At 39.6% G+C, this 25,479-nt stretch overlaps 1 protein-coding gene across 1 annotated transcript in view; it reads right to left on the bottom strand.

Annotated features, from left to right (window-relative positions):
* ush2a (Usher syndrome 2A (autosomal recessive, mild)) overlaps nt 1–21,801 on the bottom strand; it is a 224,815-nt gene extending 203,014 nt beyond the window's left edge. The window contains 5 exon segments of the mRNA XM_034679779.1: nt 10,980–11,148; nt 16,516–16,728; nt 17,149–17,363; nt 19,876–20,673; nt 21,185–21,801. Coding sequence (XP_034535670.1) covers nt 10,980–11,148; nt 16,516–16,728; nt 17,149–17,363; nt 19,876–20,487 — 1,209 coding nt within the window. The 5' untranslated portion in view covers nt 20,488–20,673; nt 21,185–21,801.
* Between the last annotated feature and the right edge of the window lie 3,678 nt (nt 21,802–25,479).

Below are 25,479 nucleotides of genomic sequence, written 5' to 3'. Positions count from 1 at the left end.
CCTCAGCACATCGTTTGTGTTTTGCACTAAGTCAACTCATGTCTCACTCAGCAGTAAGAAAACACCAAAACATTATCATAGTGAAAGTTAAAAACAAACAAAGATGGCTTTTGTTAGTACTCGCAACTGTCATGCTAGCATTATCCAGTTGTACTGGTGACACGATATCAGGAGAAAAGCTATACTACATATAATACACATTTTCTGTAGGACTTACTAAATGCTGTTAATTGTTTTGCTTGTCAGAGCCCCCGTGTTGAGAGCTTTTTAGACTCTGATCTGGACTACAGTCCTGAGCAAAGCACCTCATCAGGTCAGAGGTGACAGGCCCGAGATCGAGCGAGAGAGGCAGTAAATAGAGTCAGGGGAAACAGAGGCAGGGGACAGGGAGTGCACACCAGGGAAATGTACGCGCAGGAGGCGGGCAGAACAGCAGGACGGGATTTGATTGGTTTCATAATTTGGCTCCTGATGGCAGGGATTGGTTGGAGTTTTCCCAGGTTTACTCCGGCTGTAGATAGCAGCTTTTTTCCGCTCTTTAAGAACACATTATGTATTGATTGCCATCGGGACATTAAGATCATTTTAACCAGTATAACAAAAGTGGATCTAAATCTGACTACCAACCCCAGCTTTAAATAGAAATCACTACTTCTGCAACACAGTGAGGTTTAACAGGCAAGGAGGATTTTCAGCAAAAGTGGCTGTATGAATCAAAATGAAAAATGTCCATGAACTGAAAAAAACAGATCAGGACAATTTTTCTAGCACTTCACACCAGCAAGCGGGATGAACCCAAAAATTAATCTTGACTAAAGTGAGTGACATGGAGTGTAGTTTGACTTTATGCATCGCTCACTCTCACTTCTGCATCTTCAGGCTTATTGTCACCTTCTCTCTCTCTCTCTCTCTCTCTCCCTCTCTTCTGCTATCTCTCTTCCCGTTTTTCAGCCTCGAAGCCTCACCCATCCTCCTCACCCCTCTCTCCCCTTACACACTTGCCCTTACCCACTGTGAACTGTGAGCAGCTCTGATGTACAGCCAATATTCTCTCTATCATATTAGCACGGCTGCAGTGTGTCAAGGAAGTGATAGGAAGAGGAGGAGAGGAGGTGAAGGAATAAAGAGAGAGAGAGAGAGAGAGAGAGAGAGAGAGAGAGAGAGAGAGAGAGAGAGAGAGGATGGAGAGGAGACACATTTGTTCTACTCATCTCAGCGCTAAAAGACACAATTACCTCTCACAGCATATTATCCATGTTTTATACCAGCCCAGGGCCCCATGCCTTTGCCTTGCCGCGCTCGCCCTGTGTAAGGCCCATATTTTAACACTAGCTATGACAGTTTATTTAAGAAAAGAAAATTGTCCCCAGGGAGATGGAGAGGGAGAGAGGGAGAGCAAGAGTGTGTGTGAGGAAAATGAGAGGGAAAGAGGGAAGGGCAAAGAAGGTGGAGGGAGAGAGACAATGAGAAGGGGGAGGGAGTGAGAGATGGATGAGGCAGAAAATGAGAGAGAAGAGAGGGAGAGAGGGGGGGGTCATTTAAAAAAAAAAGAAGGGGCAAAACATAAAGAGAGAAAAAGGGAGAGATGGGACATATATAAGGTGACACACCAAGCTTTTAATAAGGACCATAAGTCTCTAACATTTTTTTCCCTCTGAGACTTTCATGAGAGGATACAAGGATGGAAGAACACATATAGTACCACACAGCAAGAGCAGAGAAGCATACAGAAGTATGATGTGGTGACAAGGCTTCAGCTCTGTTTACACAAGCAACTGATATGCATCTTGTGTAACCACATTCAGAGGTGGTCTGGGATACATATGTGCACTTTCTTAATGCAGTGAGTAATGTCATGGGCCACATTGAAAATCCCTTCATCGGATAGACAGAAAATGTTCCTGACATTCTTACACGGTACCTTTCTGCTGTGTCTTGTTTGTTTCATTAATGCATTGTCATTTTCAGCAAGTCTAAACGTTTCTACATTACAGTGGGGTCTGCATGGAAAAATGAAAGGCTTCCTATTTTGCTGGATTATGCTGAACAGGGACAAAGTAAGAGGGCAAGAGAGCATCTGGACTAGGGTTGCAAAATTCCGGGAATTTTCAAAGTTGGAAACCTTCCATGAAAATAAATGGGAATAAACCAGGAATTTACTAAATTGAAGGTTGGCTCTCAATAGGGAACTTAAATATAGTTGGGGAAAATATATTTTAGCATAATCCTGACTAAAACAACCAGATTTCATGAAAGAAGATGCATTTTTATTTGCATGTTGAATGGGACTCTTTTGGACGGAGAGGGGCTCTTTTCATTTAACATTTTGAATGGGCCTTTTTTTGATTGCATTTTTTGTTCATTTTTGAATGGATTAGGTCGGGGGGATGAGTAATATTTAACTCAACATTCATGTTTTTGTTCTTCAATGAAAGAATTGATTGTTCAATAAAATATTTTACACTTGATAAAGTTCTACTTACAAATGAATCTGTTTTAATTGCATTATTTTGGATGGACGTCTGCTTATAACAAAGCAAATATTCATGTTTGGATATGATACCTTTCCATTAAATTATCAGTGGGTTGAAAAAACTTACAAAGAGAACAGAATAATGAAACATGGAGCAATCTGTCTGCCCGCCAATCTCTCTTTCTGCTGCCAGGATGTAATAGTGTGATTAGGAGTGATCCAATGTAACTCATTTCCTTGTAAATTTGAACAGAAATTTTTATTACTTATGGTATAGTCCAAAAATAAGAAAACACTCAGTAAGCAGTCTAAATAGAGCATCATTTCTCAACACAGGATCACAAAGTCTGTGGATAAACAAGGTGGTTTAACAGATGGTTACTTGCCAGTTTAACCAGATGCAGGCTACAACTAATTTAGATCAAAACACTGCCAAACCTTGCCACACTCTCAGATGCCATCTGATATCTATGCTTGTTTACATCCAGGTAGTATATTGTTATAGCATTATGGCAGTCGACACTAACCAGATCTACAGCCCCAGCTAGTGGCAGGTGGTTGGGCTACAACTTAGACAACACTTAACTGGTATTCCAGGCCTACAGTGATAAAATATTAATGATTGGTCTCATCGTCTTTCTGATTCCATGATTCTGATGCTTGTTAGTAAGGGTGAGAACACTAAATCATTTAGTCGACTAAACTCGCACATCCCTAGTTGTGATTCACTAAATGAACTGCATATAGAGCCAAGGAGTGAAATACGTCAAATCTGTAAACCTCTGTGTTGGAATCTTTGAAGATTATTTCATCAAAGGTAATGGCATTATCGAACAAATACAACAACTGTTGGCTCTAAACAAAGAACTGGATTAATGACAATTACAAGGAACGAGTATTTAACACAGATCAGACACAACATGGCAGTACAATCCAGTTGAGACTAAAGCATCATTGTACAGGGAAGTAGAGTAGGGTAGACTTTGATAAAAGTGGATATATGAACACTTAGAGTCCATGTGTCTGTTTTGTGAGAAGAAATTGATTTCCACTTAAACATCTTGAAATTAAAAATTGTGTTAGTCCAAGTAGTTTTATGTCAGGTCTGGTCAAACAAACATGTACTGGCCATTACAATTAATAACTGTCAGGTGGGAACATTAGTTTGATGTCCATGACTGAGTATTCTATATGTATGGAATTAAATTGTATTTAATATTTTAATGTCATGCAATGTCTTTTTGTGGCTGTTTAACATTACTGCATTCCTCTCTATAAATACAGACCAGACTGCACTCTGCCGTGAAAATAAATACGCTGAATATAAGGACAATAATTCCAAACCCACCACACATACTGTACATACACATGCTTTCTCTCTCACTTTATAATTGATGCCAGTCTTGTGCCCTTTCACCTTCTGTGCCAGCAGGCAGAGGGGCTACCATAGAGGTGTCCACTTCACCCCTACAGAACAACCTTGCCTCACCTTCACACACACACACACACACACACACACACACACACACACACACACACACACACACACACACACACACACACACACACACACACACACACACACACACACACACACACACACACACACACACACACACACACACACACACACACACACACTACTGTACATTTATGTGTGTGTATGTGTGATTGTCTAAGTGCACAATCATGCACTGCAACACAAACGGTATACTGATATGCACAAAAAGTTTCACACAAACTCATTTTCTTGAGCAGAAAGGAAAGCTCCTGGATATGAAAATGAGAGGATGGAGGTAAGTTTGCATGTATGTTTGAATGTGTGCAGAGCTGGGCGATATTGAAAAAGATGCTATCACGATATCATTTTTCATATCAGTTGATATCAATAATTATCATGATAAATATCAAATCATTATTTTATTTAAATTTGAACAACATGATTGGCTCTTCAGTGCCACCTTGTTCTTCTGTCTAATGTTGGGTGGCAACTAGCGTTTAAGGCACATTAGCAACCCCTCACTTTCCAATGGTTGGGGGATTTAACTACCGGTTTAAATATATACATTTTTTATCGAACATTTGTTTATATTGAGAAAAATTATATCATGATATTTATCATTATCGAATTATCATCCAGCTCTCCATTTGTGTCTCAAAATGTTGATTTTTGCCAGAAAGCAGAAAGCAAAGATGTATTATTCCTAGCGATAGCATTGAGTCCGATTTAAAAAATGAAACCATGTCTGCAGACACTTCAGGCAGCCTGGTCAGTGTGGCTGCTGTCGAGCAAAATACTTGTTAGATTTGAATATAACTTCTGTTATGATGTATTGAATAATGCAGTTTAATATTGCTTTTAACAGAAATATCAGTCACACTGCGAGATCTATAGCATAACCCCATGTATATTGTTAGTTAATAAATACATCTGAAACAAGTTGTATAATAGATTGTAGTTTGCTTGGAATTATAGAAGTTTATTGGCCCTTAAAAAACATATTTGCCAGCCCAAAAAAAAAAAAAAAAAAAAAATCTTGATTGTACTCTATTCTTTTAAAGTAACTTCTTATGTAATCATGTTCACTCAGCCACCAGCTGTACCTTCATGACTATAATCATTCATTTTTTTAAATTAGAGTTTACAGCGAGATAAAGCATTAATGTATATATATATAAATATTACTGTGGATAAACCTGCTCTATCCTCAATAAGGGTGTCTGTAGAAATGTGTAAAGTAATACATTCAAATAAAATCAAAGAGGAGTGAGGTCAACAAAAATGGAATGATCTGGCACCAGTTGGCCCAGGGGTTTAAGGGCAGAGGCTAGTGGAGGCTGTGGTCCTGTTCGCAGCGGTCACTGTTTCGACTCCCAGCCACAACCCTTCGCTGCTCGTCTTCGCCTTCTCTCCTTTGTCTTATTTCTAGTGTCTTATAAAACTTAATAAAGCCACATTCAGCTGACACGTCTAAATAAAGATCTTATTTCTAGAAAGTATAAGCCTAAAATAAGACCCAAGTTGCTTATCAGTAAAAAAATAAAATAAAATCAGAAAATGGGACGAACAAAGTTAATTGTCAAGTTTCTTTAAATATGAATGTCTTCATTCAAGAAACTGAAGAAGTAAGTTTCTTCCGATTCCAATGGCATATTTTTTTTTACACATTACAAGAAACTGAGAAACTCATCTTTGGCTTGCAGTATCTTGAAATAAGATGTTTATGTGGACTTGTCATGTAAAATTGGCTTCTATCAAGTTGAATAAGACATTTTTAATAGAAATAAAACAAAAACAAAGTTTAGATTTTTTGCAGTTAACCTGCACATTTATATTTATTAAAAAAAGAGAGACAAAGAAGGTTGTATCAGAGCAGTCTGTCCATACACAGACATGCAAACAGGCCAGAGTTCTGCGGTTTAATTGTGCGTGAAAACATTCATTACGCTTGTTATTGCATTCAGTAAAAGTTTGAGCAGCCGAAGTGTCTAAGAGCAGAATAGTGAAGCAGATGAGCTGTCAGGATCCAGACTACGAACAAATTGCAGATAAGACAGGAACAACTTTTTCACTCCACTGAATGAGTGAATGGATGGATGGATGGATGGATGGATGGACAAATGGATTGAATGTGTGTGTAATTGTTTGTAATCTGGATTTAACCATAACTCATTAAAATCATGGTCACTCACATCTTTCCTTTCCACTTGTGTCTCCTTTCTTTTGTTGTCTTCAACAACAGGAAGGACCCTTCTAAAATAACTAAACAAGCTGTTTCTGTGAGTGTACTCCTGTGTGCAAGTGAATCAATCACTAGTGTATTAATGTGTTTTCCAGCCAGTGAAAAAAAAGAGTATAAATATATGGGCTACACCTATGTGTTAAACATTTATGCTGCCTGGTTTGGTCCCGATGTGACTGGTTGTCCCTGCAACTGCCTCATCCGATAATGCTGATTTGCTCAGGCACCAACAGACGGACCCTCTGAGGGTCCTCCAGGCACACAGTCAATCACTTGTACTCCAAAAGATTGTTCTCCAAAGCTATTTTAATCCTGAACTCCCATCCTTCTATTCACTTTGTCTTTTTCAGTCTCTCTTTGTCACGTCTTTCTCTTCACCTCTTTCTTCGTCCTTACATTCACAGCTACAAAAGTACATCTACTCAGCTTTTTACATGTTTGCAGTTTCCTTCCTTTTCATGAAAAATGCAACAGCACAAAGAAAGACATTTAAATAAAGAGTCACAGATAAAAAACTGACTCAGAGTAGACTGTCAATATTATTTAAAGGCAGCACAAGGTTGTGCAAACCAATGCAACAACTTCCCCTATCTCCCTCACTTTGGTGGTTACAGAGAGAATGCATGCAGCTCATTATTCTCCCTTCTCATCCACTGTAAAACTCCAGTCCGGACCTTGGTATTGTCCTTGAGCAACCAGGGTACTGTGAGGCTCTTCAGATAAAGAAAACAAACTAAGAGAAAAAGTTATGTTAATAATACTAGAACAGTAGCCACCAGCACCGTAGTTGCACAGCCCTCTCTCTAACCCAAAGCACAAGCATGGATCATTTCCCACATACAACAGACAACAGATTGGTAAAAAAAAAAAAATCTGTAGAAATGTAAAGGACAGTGATTCCCACAGTACACTGACTTGGTATCATCACTTAAACACACTCAGCCCCCCTCCCCATCCATACTCCTCTCTCAGTCCCTCCCTCCCCCAGGCTACTTTTTCCTCCACTACTCTCGACATCGTTACCATAATCAGATAAGACAACTACCTAGGGAGCACCAGCATCCCTACAGCACCTTGCTCCTGGCACCATGTGTGTACATGTGTGCATGTGTGTGTGTCAGTGTGTGTGAATTGCTCCTGGCACTTGGAAGCCTGTATTCCTTTTGACTGTCTTTTTTGGTGTTTTGATCTTTTCAAACAGATGACTCAAGTGTGTATGTGTGTGTGTGTGTGTGTGTGTGTGTGTGTGTGTGTGTGTGTGTGTGTGTGTGTGTGTGTGTGTGTGTGAGTGTGTGAGTGTGTGAGTGTGTGTGTGAGTGTGTGTGAGTGTGTGTGAGTGTGTGTGAGAGAGAGATAGAGAGAGAGAGAGAGAGAGAGAGAGAGAGAGAGAGAGAGAGAGAGAGAGAGAGAGAGAGAGAGAGAGAGAGTGTGTGTGTGTACTGCATGTGTGTAATAAAGGTTTAAATTACCCAGCTCCTGCATAGGGTAATGTCTGTATTGTAGCTGACAAGTCTACTACAAATTACCGCTGAACTGCGAGTGTTTGAGTGTGTTTGAGTGATAGAGCAGGTAGATAAGTGAGTGTGCATGCATGAAAATGGGAGTATGCAAACGGTGTTTGAGTGTCAAGGATGATTATGTTATTCTTGTGAATGGTCAAAGCAGATCACATCAACAAACCATTAAAGGAAAGGCATTCTGATTCACAAGAATACACAAACACACACCTCCAAGCTACACCAACGCAACACTCTTTCAGCAAAATACCTACAAGCAATTCACTTTTTCTGTCTGCATCAACATTTATAAAAAGGCAAAGATGGTGAACATAGACATATATAAAAACATGATCCCTACAGGGCATACAGGTACTATATACACGCACATGTGTGCTAGCAATAGAGCCATCAGCAACACCACATTTAGACAACAATACACTGAGGTAACTGTACCAGACATCATCAACAATCAGACAGTAAACAAAACTTGGATTTTCTGGCTTCAAGCATCATTTTCATTTGAAGCCCTGCTTCCTTATCTACCCTTCTGGCCTCTAATCAAGCTTTTTAACAAACAGTAGTTCATAAATTCACCCTTTATCAAAGTGCATTTGGTGGCTCCACTCTCTGATAAAAAACCCTAGTGTTTATAGATATTTTTTTCAAACTGTTAACCAAGCCATTAGTCTATCTCGATAGTCTAAGATCAAGTTTGCAAAAACTTAAGTGGGGCACTGCTTTTTGCCACCTGTTCATTAAAGGAACTGAGCATCCCCCTTGGAATCAGGTAGCCTTTCGGAAAAGACTTCAGTCAACCCAAGACAGGGCCTGTGCTTAACGCAACCCAGCTTCTCTCTTTAAAAATAACTGAACTGTGTAACAGTGTTTGTTTTTGTCCTGTTTTTTATTTTTATTTTTTGTCTATTTGACTAACTGATTAAAATGTCTACCTTATCATTTATAACTATTCTGTGACTGTTTGTTCTGCATGTCCATTTCCGTGTGCTTTTATGTTCTGTGATGAGTGTTATACACTGGGAGAAAAATATGTCATTGTACAACCTACCCCTTTTGTTTAATACTGTTGATTTTTAATAGAAGAGCATTAAAACAAAGAAGACTTCACGGGCCGGCCTCTGGGGTTAATATTTTGAGAATCAAAAAAAATTTGTTGACATAGGAAATAAAAAAAAGTAGGGTGTATGGCAATTGGTCAAATTCCAATGAACTGTTCCACTTAAGATATCACAACTTTCTGTATTGACTGATTGGTGTAATGAGGACTTGGGTGCTTTGGTTATGTCATGTGAGTCTCTCCTGTATTAATCTTATTAGAAAGGTATAAGGATTATGCACACACAGTAATGCCTCTGCTTCCTATGTGTTAAGTTACTGTAGTTGGTAGAAAGTCTCCAGATAAGCTCATGTTAAAAAAACTGCTTGGTCGTGAATCATCTGGGAGCGATGTGTTGTAGCACACTGCAGGTACTGGGACTGTCAGTCGTCTTGTCATTATTTTGAGGCTGCCAGGCTGCTAGTGAAGACTCATGTGTGGATGTGGATGCATATCAATGCTGCTGTTACAGATAACACTTGCGACCTGCTTCTTTCGGCAATGTCAAACTGCTGTTTGATATGAATACAACCTCTAAATAACACTTAAACATATCAGAGAATGAGATCTCTAGATCTCAAAGTCTATGTTTTTAACAGATCAGAGATTTACAACAATACGAATTATTCTTTATTTCAAAAACCTCAAACGTCGGTTTCAAATATGGCCGTGGTGCTCAGGTAGAGAATTATCATCCTTCTCAAAGTAGTGAGTAACTAGAGCATTGATAGAAATGCAGTGTAGTCAAAGTATGATATTTTTCTTTCAAATGTAGGGGAGTATACGTAGTAAGTTCCCCAAATAAATAACACTCAAGTAAACTACACATACTCAAAATATGTCCTTAAAGCTAGGTTTGGTAGTCAGGGAAAACTAGCATGAATTTGAAAGTAGCATTTCCTCAGGACTCTGTCCTTCCTACAACCATGTCACAGACACGTATTGTGATACAGCCTGCCAGAGTGATCAAATTGTCTCCCTAGTAGCTCTAGTGTTATTTCATGCTGAAAGAGAAAGATTGTCCGGTAGAGCAGTCTGTAAAATGATACTCCTCAGCAGGCCAGGAACTCACACAAAAACACAGCTACACACACTCACAAAAACAGGTACCCCTCTCCAGACTGTCTTCACTGCGCTAGATGTCATTGTAGAACGATGAAAGCTAATAAAAACATTTTTGTGTATGACAGCCTTTTTGATGCCAGAGAACATTAGTACCACTAAGGTCAGCTGGTTCTACATTGAAAAAAAGACAGAAAGCACCAAACTAAAAATTTTATATGACAAACGTGCCTTTTTCCATATTTGTGTTCACCACTCCCTCGAAGGTTCTCTATAACAATACAAAAAAAATATGCAAATGCTATATATGAAATAGTCCAGCATGACTTATGGGATATATTAAATTCTACTGAATAGGTAATAAGTAATTAATCACCCCTACATTTGATAATAAAACCGATCGTACAGAGTTTCATAAGTATTTTTTCAGCATACTATGTTCAGAGAAAAACAAGCACAACTTAAAGAAGTTAAAACAATGTTTTCTTGTGGTTTACAATAGACACCAAAGTTAATGATGGAAAAATATTCACAGGCTTCAATAGATAATATGTGTAAAATTGCAAGGGTTCCAGGGGTTCGGCATATACGACATACACGTTTTTGAAATGTTGTTGTGTGTGTGTGTGTGTGTGTGTGTGTGTGTGTGTGTGTGTGTGTGTGTGTGTGTGTGTGTGTGTGTGTGTGTGTGTGTGTGTGTGTGTGTGTGTGTGTGTGTGTGTGTGTGTTTGTGTGTGTCTGATCAAATGAGTGTGCCCCTGGCCCCAGCAGCTGTGCCCAAACAGATGTTCTTCCCTATAATTACCACCAGCTCGAAGAGAGAAAAAGATTAAGATGGACTAAAAATGAAAGAGAAACACAAACAGAGAAGAGAAGGAGACAGTTTGTCTGCGATAAAGTGACGCTCTGTTTTCACAACCCTTATGACATCTTTGAAACACAAACCTGGTGATGCTTTAAAAGGTACAGTGGTTTAATTCAATGCATATTTACACCTAGAGATCCATACAATCTCATATTTGTGTCTCTCTCAAAGTGACACCATAGCAGATATGTCATTGTCAGAATCTTACAGTGTGGTGTCTTACCTGTAGAACAAGGTGTGTCCATTTTTCTGGTGTAAGCCTCCCCTCTGTTCTGAAGCTGACAGTCAGAGGAGTCTGACTGTTGGACTGACCATACCGCAGGATGACCGCCTGCTCGGACACTATCACAGAAAAGAACAACCTCTGCCTTGAGCTCTTCTCCAGCAGCACCCTGAGTGAAAAGAAAACACATAAACAAACCCAGTGAAAAACACAATTATTTCAGCGAGCAGTCCAGACAGACCATTTGAATATTTGGCTGATACAAGTAGTTTTAACTGAACTCAGAAAACAGAAGGAAGAGTGGACTCAAAAACCCATAGAGTCTTGCACCACTACACAGTCTCTCATTCTGACATTTACACATAGAATATCAATATTTTACATGACTGTTAGCTTTCAGCTGCTACATTGGTTGCAGACACCACGTGTCATATTAACCACCATCACTGACATTTTATGGGAAATTATGGCTTTTATGAACCCGGAGCCGCGTACCCTATAAATTAGATGGATGTATGCATGAGGACAAAAAGACCATATGTATGTATGGCTGCACATGCATGCAAGTCTGTGTGTCTCTGAGAGTAAGAATAAAAGATAGACTTCCAAGAAGAAAGTAAGCTTGTAACTTACAACAACTAAGCTGTTATTTTGGGGGGAAATGCTTCTGTCATAAGTGGAAAGGTTTGATAAATAAACCTAAGAGTATTCCCTTTTGGGAGGGGGGGGGGGGTTATGAGTTAGTTGGAAAAATCATTTTGGTCAATAAAAGATCAGAAATAAGATATTACAAAGCACAAGTTTTTATATTTGAGGAGTCTATTTTGAGAAAAAAAACACCCACTAAATTTAAAAGATAGGTTTCACACTGAAAGCTTTAGCAAAAAAAATTGGATGTTTATGTTTTAAGTTATATTTTTGGGGGTTTTTTTGCCTTTATTGATAGGACAGCTGGAGAGAGACAGGAAACGTGGGGAGGAGAGAGTGGGGGAAGACATGCAGCAAATGGTCACAACAGGGAGTCAAACCGGAAATGAGGACTATAGCCTCTGTATGTGGGGCGCTTAGTAGTGTTGTAGTCAAGACCACATTAACAAAGACCAAGACATGTCCGATACCAGAGTGCATCGAGACCAAGACAAGACCAAGACATTCAGGGATCGAGACCGAGTCATGACCAAGACCAAGGCAGGGCAAGACCGAGACAAGACCAAGACCATGTATATCAATGAAAAATCATCACGAGAGTTCACAAAATAATAGACTTCTGTTTATTTAAGTTAGCTTTGAATACTATTGACAGCAACAAACAAGGTTTGGTTTTGTCTTTGTTGCCTTTCTTTTGACTCCTTAAGTTTCTTTTTTCTCTTATCACAGTAATGACAGGGACACAGAGTGCATCAATGGTGGTCTCGACCGGTCTTGATATAAAATACAGAGCCCGCCCAGTCCGAGTGAAAATGCTTTTGTTTTCGAGACAAGACCGAGACCTAAAATAAGCGGTCTTGGTAAGACCGGTCTTGAGTACTACAACACTAGCGCTTAGACCACTAGACAAGCAGCACCTCAAATAATTGGATATTTGAGGAAAATACAAGTTGGAAATCATTAAGTTTTTTTTTTTCAAATAAAGCAAAACAACAATTAAGGTGTTTAATTAATCTCTCATTAATATGACATGTTTATGCACATACTAGAGGAAAAAGTCCAGTGCATGTAACATATACTTAAAATAAAGGTGTTGTCAAAATGAGCATCCTCAAATGAATGAAAATAACTTCATAACCAATGTGTGGAAGTGAAGCCATGTTGTAGTAAAAACTACACTTTGTAGGAACAGGTGGCAGGCTCTGTTCATTGTTCAGAGGAGGAGAGGGATCTGAAATCACAGAGAGGGGGAGAGACAAAGAGAGAGGGGCGAGGAGAGATGGACAGAGGTGAGGATAGAGACCTCCTTTCATCTGGCTGCTTTGATGGCAGCCATGATCGTCTCTACAACAAAAGACTGATAGCCAACGACAGCGACAGAAAAAGGGAGAGAGAGTAGGGGGGGAAAGATATTCCATTCAGCCCTACAGGTGTCATGTTCGGCAGACCAAGACAACAAGATTTGTCTGTCATCTGAATCCCCAGACACACAACCTCACAAACAAAATCACAGGATAAAATTTAAAGGAGTGAAGTGATCTCTGTGTCGGATTCTATTTCTCAGAGTTAAAGTTGACTGACAGCAACACTTAAAGTGAACATCCACTGAGTTACTGGAATACAGCCTGTGAAGTATTGCTGGAAGTCTTCCTTTAGTCCCGTCACCGCTGCAGTCATTTGAATCTTTTCAGCACATTGTGGAATATGTGAATGCTGACAGACTTTATAACATCAAAGTCCAGCAAAATTGAGAAACAACTTATTTTATATGGGCTTGTACAACTCGCAAAGATTTTTTTCCAGCAGGCTATTCCTTTAACTCACCATGCCAACCATATTAAAACTCTGTAGTACTTCCATTACCTTATTTTTCGAGCTAAGCATTGATTTTACTCATCAAAGTCTGTATACAAGTGTTCAAGAGTACCGCTGAATGCATGAAAAAGTTGTGAAAAGTCTTCTCAAGAAGAGACTGCATGGAGTTGGCTAAATTGACAAAGTTGTCTAGGGATGTACACAATTAATCGATTAGAGATTAATTGATTGTTAAGAAATTACTCAAAACGGGGCGCTGGTGGCCTAGCAGTCTAAGCGCCCCACATATAGAGGCTACAGTCCTCGTCGTAGGGGTCGCCGGTTCGATTCCCGGCCGGTCCACCATTTCCTGCATGTCTTCCCCCACTCTCTACTCCCCACATTTCCTGTCTCTCTCCACCTGTCCTATAAAATAAAGGCAAAAGGGCCAAAAATATAACTTAAAAAAAAAAAAAAAGAAATTACTCAAAACATGCATTTTTGTTTTCAATTTTCCGCCACGTGGAACAAACATCATGTGGCCTCATTTTACGTTAACCTTTCAGGGAGGTGTTTTAAGTTTAAAGCATGTTTTCATGTGAATCAGTTAAAGGTATTGAGCACAGCGGAGACGCTCAGCTGGCAGCTGCAGATGTGCGTCTGGTCTCCATGTGCGCTTTTTAAAAGAGGATCTATACACAACTGCTGCCAACAACAACGCAAAGGTTGACAACTTCAAACAGGACATTTCCCTACCTTTGGATACAAAGCCAACAGACTGGTGGGAATTGCTAGTACGCTATGTTTGCACACCAGCAACATCAGAGCCATCTGGGCCTTTTTGCCGCTGGACTGATTATAACCCGGTTGCGAATCCAAGTGTTTATTTTTCTCAATTAGAACGAATAAGCGGAAAACTGGACACTGAGTCTGACATACTTATCTATTGGTATTATGAGCCTTTACATTATATGACTATGCCCGCGGAGAATATTTGTATGAGCCTGATCGTTGATAATCAGTGTTAAACATGTACCCGTATTCAATACCATCAGTTATCTGCATTTTGTTTCTGTAGAAAATATAAGTTAAGGGGAAAAAAAACTGTTTTTGGCATGAAAATAATAATGGTTTTTTTTTATTGATTAATCGATAATTGATCTTTAACATTTCCAAAAATGGATCACAGAAAATACTTAAAATGTAAATCCCTAGTAGTGTCATTTATTCAGACTTGGTTGGGTTTTTAAGAACTGCTAGTGCATGTCCGACAGGCAGGCTTAATTGTACAAGTTTAAATGTTTCAGTTATGGCTAAATATGCAGAACGAAAGTAATTTTCTGTAGTGTTATCCCTTTATATTTCAATGTTTATATTTGCCAGTTGTTTACCTCACTATGCCTGTTGTTATTAGCCGAGTGACAGCGATTTAGTCAACTTTTAGTTTCATGACAGAGCCCCTGATGCTGTTAGAGCGTTCCACTTTAAGTGTGCTGTAGGCCGGAGGAGATAGGGTTGCAAACACGGCCAACTGATCTGTTTCTGTGTGTGCGTATACCTTGTGTGCGCTTGTGATTGTAAACTGATACGAGAGTGTGTAACTGTGCACCATCCAATGCCTGACTGAAACACGCCAGCACACTCTCGTCCCTTGTCTCTCACACACAACATGTCTAAGTAGGACATGACAGCAGGTGGTTGGCAACTTTTCCTGATCGTGATACTGACCTGACCAGACTTGACCTGGTTGCTCCTTGTAATTAGATCCTTATCACAGGGCTTTCACTTTGTTTTCAGTGCTTAAATCATATAATGTATCACATCAGAGCGGGCGTTTGACTGTATATGAATGTAGCAATTTTGGTTTTGATACTCAAAACATGTGCTGATGAGGCACATTCAGTGTTTGCCCTAAAATGGACTAGGCTGGTGAGAGAGACCTTGAATTATATGAAAAACATGAATGAGTGTGTCCTGAGAATACCGATTTCATACGTACACCTAAGTTTATGGAAATGGGACGTCATCTTCACCGATTCTTCACCATGGCTTTTCAGAGGTACAGTATGTTTGTGATATTTTTTATGATTATTTCTCATGATACTGCAATATCCCTGTATTCGTCTCATTTGCACTTTCAATATTTTACATCATGTTACGTTTTTTCAGAATGGTTTAACATAACATGCCTGATCAGTGAGTATGCATCTTAGAGCGAATGATGCCGTCTCAAAATTTTACTCAAAGACAAAAAAATATATTGCAGCATGGAGACATGCACGGTATACTCATGAAGAGTTTGCATCAACTTAAGAGTGTATCATAGACATATTTAGGGATGCACAGAAAATTCGGCCACCAAAAATTGGCCCAAAAGTGAATTTTCAGTTTTTGGAAAATGCATGGCCTAATCCCTACTAATTGGCATAATAATGTATTTCGGTGTTTCAGTTTTAGGCCTTGGTCACCTCATTTTCGGTTTTCGGTTTTGGTCAAACATTTTCATTGCGGTGCATCCCTAGACATATTTGATTATTTGGAGAGAAAGCATTGTCATAATTGTCAAAAGTTGTTATTGTTCCAGGTATGAATGTTGTACCAGTTCTTTTCAAGACTTTTGATTATATATTTGTATTGTTTATGGGTGTCGATTGAGCATTTTTACGACAGTGTAAACAAAATGAAAGTGTTCTGTCATTGCATTGGAAAAAAGAGTGAGGAAATTTTCTATGCCTCATAGTTACCAACTACTTATCATTTTTACCAGCATTCTGGCTCTAATATGAAACAATTCAGATGGATAAATGAGTAGAAAGTTATCCTCTGCCTCAGCAATACAGTCCTTGGAGATCTAGCACAATAGCTTTTTTTTTTTACTTCTCTCCAGCACTGGCAACCAATAGCCTGGGTCCACCAGATAGCTTGGTTGGTGCTTAAACATTGCTGTTGCTTTATGGATTATATAATGCATACAATACTTTATGTATTTTAATGAGGCAGAAAATGCTCCTTATATCAAAAAGGGACACATATCTCTCGCAACACAACTGACACACTATTATAATATCAAAGAAATGCTAAAAATTGAACTTACATTTCTCCAGTAGAGCTTGGCTTTATCCACAATGCCAGGGTGAGTGAACCCATTGTCCCCAGTTTCTGTGAGGGGGGAGAGACCAGACATCCATCCTGAGCTGGTTGAAACAGCACACTACTGGATCCGCTAGAAACCCCCTCAGAAACAGAAGGGTTTCCAAACTCTGTCCCAGGATGAGTGTCATTAGTGTCTTCAGTTACACAGGTACCCCTGGTGAAATAAAGTTCAGGTTAGACCATCTTTCCTCTCAAATAACCTGTTTTTTTCAATATCCCTATCTGAGTGTTGTAGTGCTGGAGTAGAGTTGCAGAGATGCTAAAGTTACCTTACTTAACTGTGCATTACACAACTGTTAGCAACTAACGATAATGTTAGCAACTAAAATGACTCAACTACTGGGTCCAAGATGTGTAGTTAGTTGAAATTCTGATTGCTGCAGGCGTTGTTGTGTTTATTAGACACCTGCAGTGATCCCGCAAAATCAGAATCTGTAAGTGTCTCCCCATAAAGAGAGCCCTGGTGTGTACAGTGTTATAACTTGTTTGAAAAATTTGTCTCCAGACAAAACGTTGTGACAAATTATATTGCCATCTAAAATATCTTACTAACATAACCATAAGTTTGGCCTACCTATGTGCAGGCAGTAGAAGTGGAGCATAGGGGGGTATGGAGGATCTATAGGGACAACCCTGGACACAGAAGGCCTGATAACAGTTCATCAGCTCAGTCTGGGAAGTCGGTGACTGACAGTAGCTGCTGCGCTCTGGAACCCCACAGGTGGAGCGAGCCGGGGACGTAGACACAGGTTTGAAGGCAGCAATGTTCTCCATTTGTGGGAAATTTCCCTGAGAAAGAAGATGGTTGAACAAAAATTATAAGAAGAATTGTAGGTCTGTTGAGCCAATGACAACTTACTGTGTATCATTTTGGCATTTTACCATTTAAAACCAATTCAAATAAATTTGTATTTTCAAAATGTCCACTAACTTATGAAAGAAAAGGGACCAAGAAAGTCTTTTGACACATATTTCATGTGGTCATGAATTCATGTGCAGCTTCAAAAAGGCTTTTTTTGAATTGAAGACCTGTTACCATGTGACAGAGGTTAAGTCTCTAGGGTAGATAGCAAAATTAACGATAGCTGAATTTCACTTCATGGGTTCAGTCGAGGGTTCCGCTATTCTTCCTGTTAGCAGGATGCCATACACATTGCCTTTTAACATGGCTTTGAACTGCTGTGTTCAATAGCAGTCTTAAAACATGCTAGAATAGGACAGTTGCCAGCTAATCATCATGAGCATTGATAACTCAGCGTCTGCCAGCTGCTCTCTCCTCTGGAGCGCCACTCTCTCATTTGAAAATGGTAACTTCTGGCTCCAGAAAGCCAACATCATGACATTTGACAAACCTATGGGCTGACAGCACAGTGACTACGTCCATTATTTGTAGAATTTCTAAAAAACTTCTTACAGCCTAATAGTATTACTTGCCTGGTAGACAACAGACCTTTTTTACAGAAGACATATTGGATTTCTTACTATCCAATATTTTCACAGCAGCTAAGAACAGAGGTGTTAATTACAACATAAGAAACTACCTCTGTCCATTAAGATGAGCGAGATCCACCGCACTGCTTTGTGCATGCTGGCTCCCTACCATAGCTCACAGAGACACTTCATGTAGCCTGTTAGTGAAAGTACTTTCACCTGTGCTTTTCCTTCTATGACAAGTAAAAATGTCTTCTGTGTGATACTGTGAACTTCAGTAAGTATGCAGTAAGTACTGCATACTTTGTTTGAAGGTAGTATGTAGTATGACTGCTCTGTTGGATCAGTTTTGCAGTATGCTGGGTCAGGCCTCACTGGATTTCCAGTTTCGGAAAGTGGAAGTAAACAATGGACAAGCTGACAGTGAAACTGCTTCTTTAGCATCCACTTATGATTCAAAAAATTAAGAAGTGAGATTTCTGCTCGAAAAATGTTATTCATTTTTTTATTACCCCGTAATCAGAAATCCAAAAGAAGTGGGTCAAACTATTCCTGCTGGAGGGAGTGTGGAGCAGTTTCTGCTGACTTAATACATGTTTTCTGGTCTTGTCCATTCCTTCAGCCTTTCTGGAGAGGTGTGGAACACTTCATCTCGGAGACTTTAGAAATATCATTTGAATCTTCCTTCATTTTTTTGTACCTCAGGAAAATACCTGAAGGCCTCAGAAAGAGAGACACATATCTTCTGGAGAGTTTCATGGCTGCAAGTAAGAAAGTTATTTAACACAAGGCTGCCTTCAGAAGAACCCTCCCACCATTAAACTACTTAAAAACTTTATTGACTCTGCAGTATGGAAAAAATGACTTTTGCTCTTTGCCTTCAAAAGGAGAAGGGTGAGATACTCTGGGAAAAATGGGATTGCTACAACCACAAAGACTCTTAACTTTTTCTCTTAAGAGTTTCACTTTATTTTTTACTGATTGTAATGTAATGTCCTAGTCCTCACTTTATCATGTAAACAAAAATAAAAATGAAAGTTAGAAAAAAAAAAAAATTAAAGTAGTTTATATGGAATAAATAATTTTTACAGCACCTAAAAACTGAGTGCCCCCTGTCAAAAAAGAAGTAAAAGCAAAACGTTAGTGCTGTGCATTGTGGGAAACAGTACATGGGAGAGACTGGTCCGATCCATACTGAGAAATTTTCCCAAATCAGTAAAACATCCAGGTAGTTTTGGCGTACTGCAGATTTTGCTCCTAATCACATACTACATACTGCATACTGAATTATGGCCAAATCAGTATGTACTGCTAGTATAGTAGGTGGTTTCGAAAACAGCCAGTGTCATAGTTAATGCCAGTATCAACACCTGGGATTTCTCTGCTTTCTATTAAGTCGAACTATTTGCTGTGAAAAAAAAAGACCTCTTGGCTTATATGGCTGTTCCTTAGGGTGCAATTTTAAAGAAGGCCCATTTGATTTATATGACTGAAAAAGAAAAGTGATTTTAGAATTGAAATATTTGGATATATATTGTCATGAAGGTAAATTCTCACGAGATGTTTTTACGACATCCTATTATCAGTCACTTCATCTTATCAATTGATTTGAAGGTTTTTGTTCTTTTTGTTTCTTTTACTTAATACATATTTTGTTTTACAAAAAAAGATCGAAAATGTCATGTTTTTAAGATGTATTGAAAAGTGTTGTAATGACAAGATATCTCAATAAAAAGAGAATTACAAAAACAAAAAAAATGACCTGTTGAATTGTGATTGGTGAGTCACATGAAGTGCATATTGCCTGGTTACAATTGCATTACAATGTTTGAAAGAGTCATAAGAAGTGGCCCTTGACAGCCTTTCTTACCTGTGATGAGGCTGGTGTTGCACACAGGCTAAAGAGCAGGAGATATATCCAAAGGAAGATGTCATGCTGCCTCATCCCTTTCATGTTTTTTCCTGTCTTTAGTTCTCCATCAGGGATGATTTTCAGGTGAAATGGCACATGAAAAACAGGACACTTTCCCCTCTGCCTGAGCGGTTTTCCCCTGTGCTTGATTTCTTCTTCTGTTTCTGCACTTGACACAGTACCAGAGGTATCTGTGTTGATCTGGTCCTTTTCTTTCACACGTTTTATCAAAGCTATTAGGTTTTCAATTTGGCATTTATTCCTGAAGTTACACTTCTCTTCGCTTCTTCCTCTTTTCATCTTCTCGTTGCTAACTCCTCTGCCCCGTGTTTGGCTCCTTTTAACTTCCTCTTCATCTGCTTCTCCTAAATTGTCCCTCTGCTCCATCCATCTCTGGCCTCTGATCCCTCCAGATTTTTTAACAGGGGTCTCTGAGGAGTCCAGCATGGTCTGGGGTTCTGGAATCTCAGACAGGGGTTCTAGAACATTCCTGGAGGCAGGGGGATGTTCAAGAACCTGGGTTTCTCTCCAAAGCTTTCCAGCAGCGCCTGAATAAGTGATGACTGTCATGGTTTCATGGTTCCAGGGTTACAGGGCCATTTTTTACCGGCCAGTGCCCCTGGGGTGAGGCTACGAAGCTTAGCTCTCTGTTACACTGTCTCTGTCACTCACACAAAACACCCCCCCACCACACACACACACACACACACTCAAACCACAACCAAAGCCTTCACATGATAGGTAGGATTTCACAATCTAGAGAGGGAAAAGAGAGAAGGAAAGAAACGTCGTCAGACCAGAATCCAACATGAGACAAATCTGAGGAGAGTAAAATGCCATGCAGGCTATTCCCTAGCCAAAGCCTACACTATCATGTACAGCTTGATGGAGGCACAGCTCAAGTGATACAGCTACATTGCTTTCCCGCTTTTCTTCATTTTCCATTGAATTAAACATGCCCTTTTTCCTCCTGCGTCTAGCCTCCAGGTTTGTATCCAACTGGAAGGGGTTTTGTACAAGTTTGCAGGAAATTGAGGCTTAGGCTAAAGCTCTCTTCATTACAATACTTATCAGCTTCAATTTTACATTTTGATACACAAAAAGGGGCCAGCCATTCATCTCTGGTGTTGAATTAGATCATTTTACTGCCGTTTGAATAATAGGAAAGCCAACAGTGTATAGTGTATAGCCAATGTTGCAGGACAATTTTTTAAATCTATGCAGATATTGTTACATGCTAAAATATGTGGTTGCTCCTCGTGGTTACCTGCGTAGTGGAGTCCTGATACAAAGCTCTGTCCCCATCACAAGTGCAGCGTCAGGGCACATTCAACTTGTTGCTCCTCCAGCCTGAGTCGGTCAAAACAAGCTACCTGTATTTCTCCATCGACACACCTGTCCTTCAGTGATAGTAGAAGCAGCTCCAGTGAGAAAAAGAGTCCTTTCAAAGTCTGACCTGTAGGGTTTCTCCTTCGTTCTAGTCCACACTTCGACAGAAACACTGAACTTGCTCCTCTTCTTTTCTCTCAGTCGTACCTCTCATTCAGAACATGCAGCACGCGCTGTAAGGAGATTACCGCGAGCTGCCATCTGGCCAGCAGCTCTCGAGGCGGCAAGAGACTCTGCACAAAGTAACGTGACACAACGCTACACAACGTTACACAACGTTACAGTAACGAAAACTTCAGAGCCCTGGGAGCCCATATCCGTTTTGCATCTGTTTCAGGATAGTGAAGATTGTCCGTGACAGCACGGCATTAATATGCGATTAAGATATATTAATTACCCCCTGCCCGGAGGTAGACTCCAGCTTTACCCCCCTCTACGTGGGATGCGTCTGTGTTTCAGACAAGTGGCTCTCAGAGGAAAGAGGAACGCTTCTGCCGTCACTAGGCAACCGTGATGTGCTTCGTCCAGGAGCGTGTGGGCAGGAAATCATTACATGGACTATTAGTCAAATTGTTTTCATTCTTAAATACTAAATACACAGGCTATATAAAAGTTTAAACATTATGTCACTGATGGCACTTTGATTTGGACGCAAATTTTAAGATGTATGCACGCTCTCTACTTTTAAGATGAGGCTTAAAACTTTTTGATAAAGCTTATAGTTATGCTGCTATAGGCTTGGACTGCTAGGGGAACTGGTGCACTGACACACTGGGAACCTATCTCACCCCCTTACCATCACTTACTTTAAAGCTGCTGTAGGAATGGTGTAAAAGAAACTGTACTGTTTTTCTGCTGGGTTTGCAGAAAAGATCATAATAGACATTAGTACTCATCTGTAAGTGAAATAATTTGACATCATGGCGAAATCTCTGCTTTTTCCTATGCCTTTGTATCAAGCAATATTATTATTCCCTTGTTCCCGTTATCATGGACCAATCAGAGCTACTCCCCCTACTACGTCGCCCTGATTGGCTTGGAAGCCACTACTTCCTCATAGATCCGCATAACAATCTTTTGTGGGCGGGGTTACGTGAGCAGAGAGGGGAGGGGGAGGTGAGTGAGAGGAAATCTGGTGGGGAGGGGTAGTGTTGACATTCAAAATCTCTCTCCGAAATGATGTTTATATCATGACTACCAACAGCAGCTTTAACTCTGCCTGTCCCATTAAAGTGACTAACCAAAGACCTTTCTGGAGTCCCTGAGCTCCATTGGTTCCTCTGAGCTGCCCTAGACGTTCTCCTGCTGTGGACGTTCCAGACTCCAGCTGATACAAACATGCTGGACTCCAGCGGCAACAGCTTCTAATACTGGTCTCATCACTATCACCGCTCCCTCTCTCTCTTATTCTCCTCTATCTGTCTTTCCAGACCCAACTCGGTCGAGGCAGATGGCTGTCTAACATGAGTCTGGTTTTGCTCAAAGTTTCTGCCTGTTAAAAGGAAGTTTTTCCTAGCAGCTGTAACTAGCTAAATATTGCGAGGTGCAATGCTCATGTTAAGGTGGGGTAAGACTGAGTCTTACCCTGTGTTTAAGATGGGTCTCGGTTCATTATTTGACATAGAGTATAGTCTAGACCTCCCATGTTTGTAAAAGTGTCTTGAGATAACGTTTGTCGTGATTTGGTGCTATACAAATAAAGATTGATTGATTGAATTAATGTCAAATCGTTATTCTCAAATTTCTGTCACTAAAGCCACTTTGTCAACCTTCCAAAAGAGTCAAACAAAGCAATAATTTACAAAAAAATATTAAATAACTGTTTTAACTTAGAAATGAATTATCTCTACATAATTTGCAGACAAGTTGTCAGAACTGATGTGGTAGTTACGAAGCATGCCCTTCTTTGTGTAGGCCTACTTTAAATTGGACGCTTGTAACTATTTACAGTAGATTACTTATGTGTGTCTGTGGTGAAGCTTCTTGTGCAAAAGTGACTAAACGAAATTGCTGCTAAAACTGCCCACTGGGTCACTGATGACACTAAAGACATAACGGAGTGCTGAGAAGGTAAGATGTAGAATCAATAATCAGGTTCAAATGTAGAAACTGCTTTATCTCTCCCCATACACCTGATTACTAAACTAAATGGTAGATTGAACTTGTTTTTAAGGTGAGGGGTCATTTCTTAGGCTTTCAGGACTGGGACTCATGCCTCATTAGAGATCTGACTTGCCCCTACCTTTTTCTTTTACTTCAAGTGTACTAAACAAGGAGTTTGAGGCAACTGTTCTAAATTACAATGTAATACTGTTTTCCTGAAAACCTGAGCCAGTTAAAAAGGCACAAATCCTCTAGTTTGTTTCATAAAGCTGAACATCCACTAACAAGATCTAAACAATCCCTTCAACACAACCATGCACACACACAAAAACACAAAGCAGAAGCGCTAGCTCTAGTATACAGTAGTTCAGACTTTCACTGTGTGCTAAAGAGCTCTGCATTTTAATTTTGTAAACATTCCAACCTTAAAAAAGAGCCTCTCTTATATTTTTCCCTGCCGACAAGTTTTTACGTTATCATACTAATCGCGTTTGAACAGCTGCAATTTGCTGTGGCTGAACAAAGGCATTCTAACTAGGTTTTAATTAAGTGTTCCTAATGACCTTAAGGAGATTAGAGGTTCGCCTTCTAATCAATACCAGGCAGAGAGGAGCAAAGGGAGGGGAGAGGAGGAGAGGGGAGGTGGCTAGGGGCTAGGGTAGTTGTAGGGAGGAAAGGGGTGGAGGAGGAAAAACAGGAGAACACAACATAGGGATGGAGAGAAGATGAAGTAGAAGGTGCTAGGAGGGGAATAAATTGAATGGAGAGCATAAAACAGAAAGCAGAGAGAGATGACTTGATACTTAAATATTTGCAAAAAGCTAATAACACTCTCTTCTTAATAATGCTCCTAATTGTATCCTCACATGACAGAATTATAAAAGTAAGTGATTATAGCAGACTTGTGAGAAGAGGAAAAGTACCCAGAAAAGAGTGTGGATCTTTTTTAGCATTCCTCATCATATTTTACTTCTTTCTTTTCCTCTGAGACTGTGAAAATGACATCACACCGCTGTGTCAGATAGGCTATGATTATCAAGAGCTTTGTTAGCCGAGAAGAGTTTCTCTTATCCTCTCCTCATAAGACATTTGCATAGATTTGCACAGAGTGTGTCCACATGACAGAGAATCTAGTCATACATTGATTGTACTAATTTATTCAGCCAGGCGCATTCAATTCCAGAGATTGAAGTGCTATCACACAAACGGGATTAAAACTGGATGACGATCGCGCAATTAATATTGTCTCATTTTCTAAATTACTTATGTATGACTTATATTTGGGTAAATTGTGTTTGCTGGTCTAATAACATTAAGGGTAATATGGTAAATGTAGGCTGTAAATGTATTGTCTCTCGGAGTCTGCTGAGCAGCATGAATATGTATGGAGACATCCGTGGCCTTGCTGCTGATTAGGAAAAGTGGAATAAATTGATGGTCGGGCTGTGTGTGTTTTTAGCAAAATACAATATTAGGATGTCCATATGGAAATTTTACACACAAAGAGACACATTGACACTCACACAAACCTATTTTGGGCCTGATGCACTCAAGGGAAGTGTTACCTCCTGAAAGTATGATTCTGACTTGGAGCTCATCGTTTGACTGCCTATGATTTTTGATTTATTTGCAAGTTTATCCGCATATCCACACATGCATAATAATATGTAAAGTTCCATTATTTTTTGTATTTTTATGCTCTTGTTTGTGTGCATACAAAGAAGATTTAACATGTCACTTGTGAAAACGAGGAGTCAAAAAAATGCACTGGGTATACTAAGACTCACCCAAACCAATTTGTTCTGACTTTCTTTCTATGATTTGGTGAACAAAAAAGGCTGATATGACTTTCATAGACCATTTTTTGTAAGTCGTATGTCTTAATGTCCACTTGTAAAGTGCTGTTCCCAGCAAAACTTGGCCACCGCACTTACTGTATAATAAAAACAAGGGGCCAAACAATCGCCAAATCCTGAAGCCCATTTAACAGAGCTGAGGATGCAGTACTCAATCAAAAATGTTCATTCATTTTGAGAGTGGGTAAAAATGGATTTGACAGTTTCTACCATG

This window comes from Notolabrus celidotus, chromosome 3 (assembly GCF_009762535.1).
Source record: "Notolabrus celidotus isolate fNotCel1 chromosome 3, fNotCel1.pri, whole genome shotgun sequence".
Lineage (NCBI taxonomy): Eukaryota > Metazoa > Chordata > Actinopteri > Labriformes > Labridae > Notolabrus > Notolabrus celidotus.
Note: the sequence above shows the minus strand (reverse complement) of the source record. Positions and strands in the feature narration are given on the sequence as shown.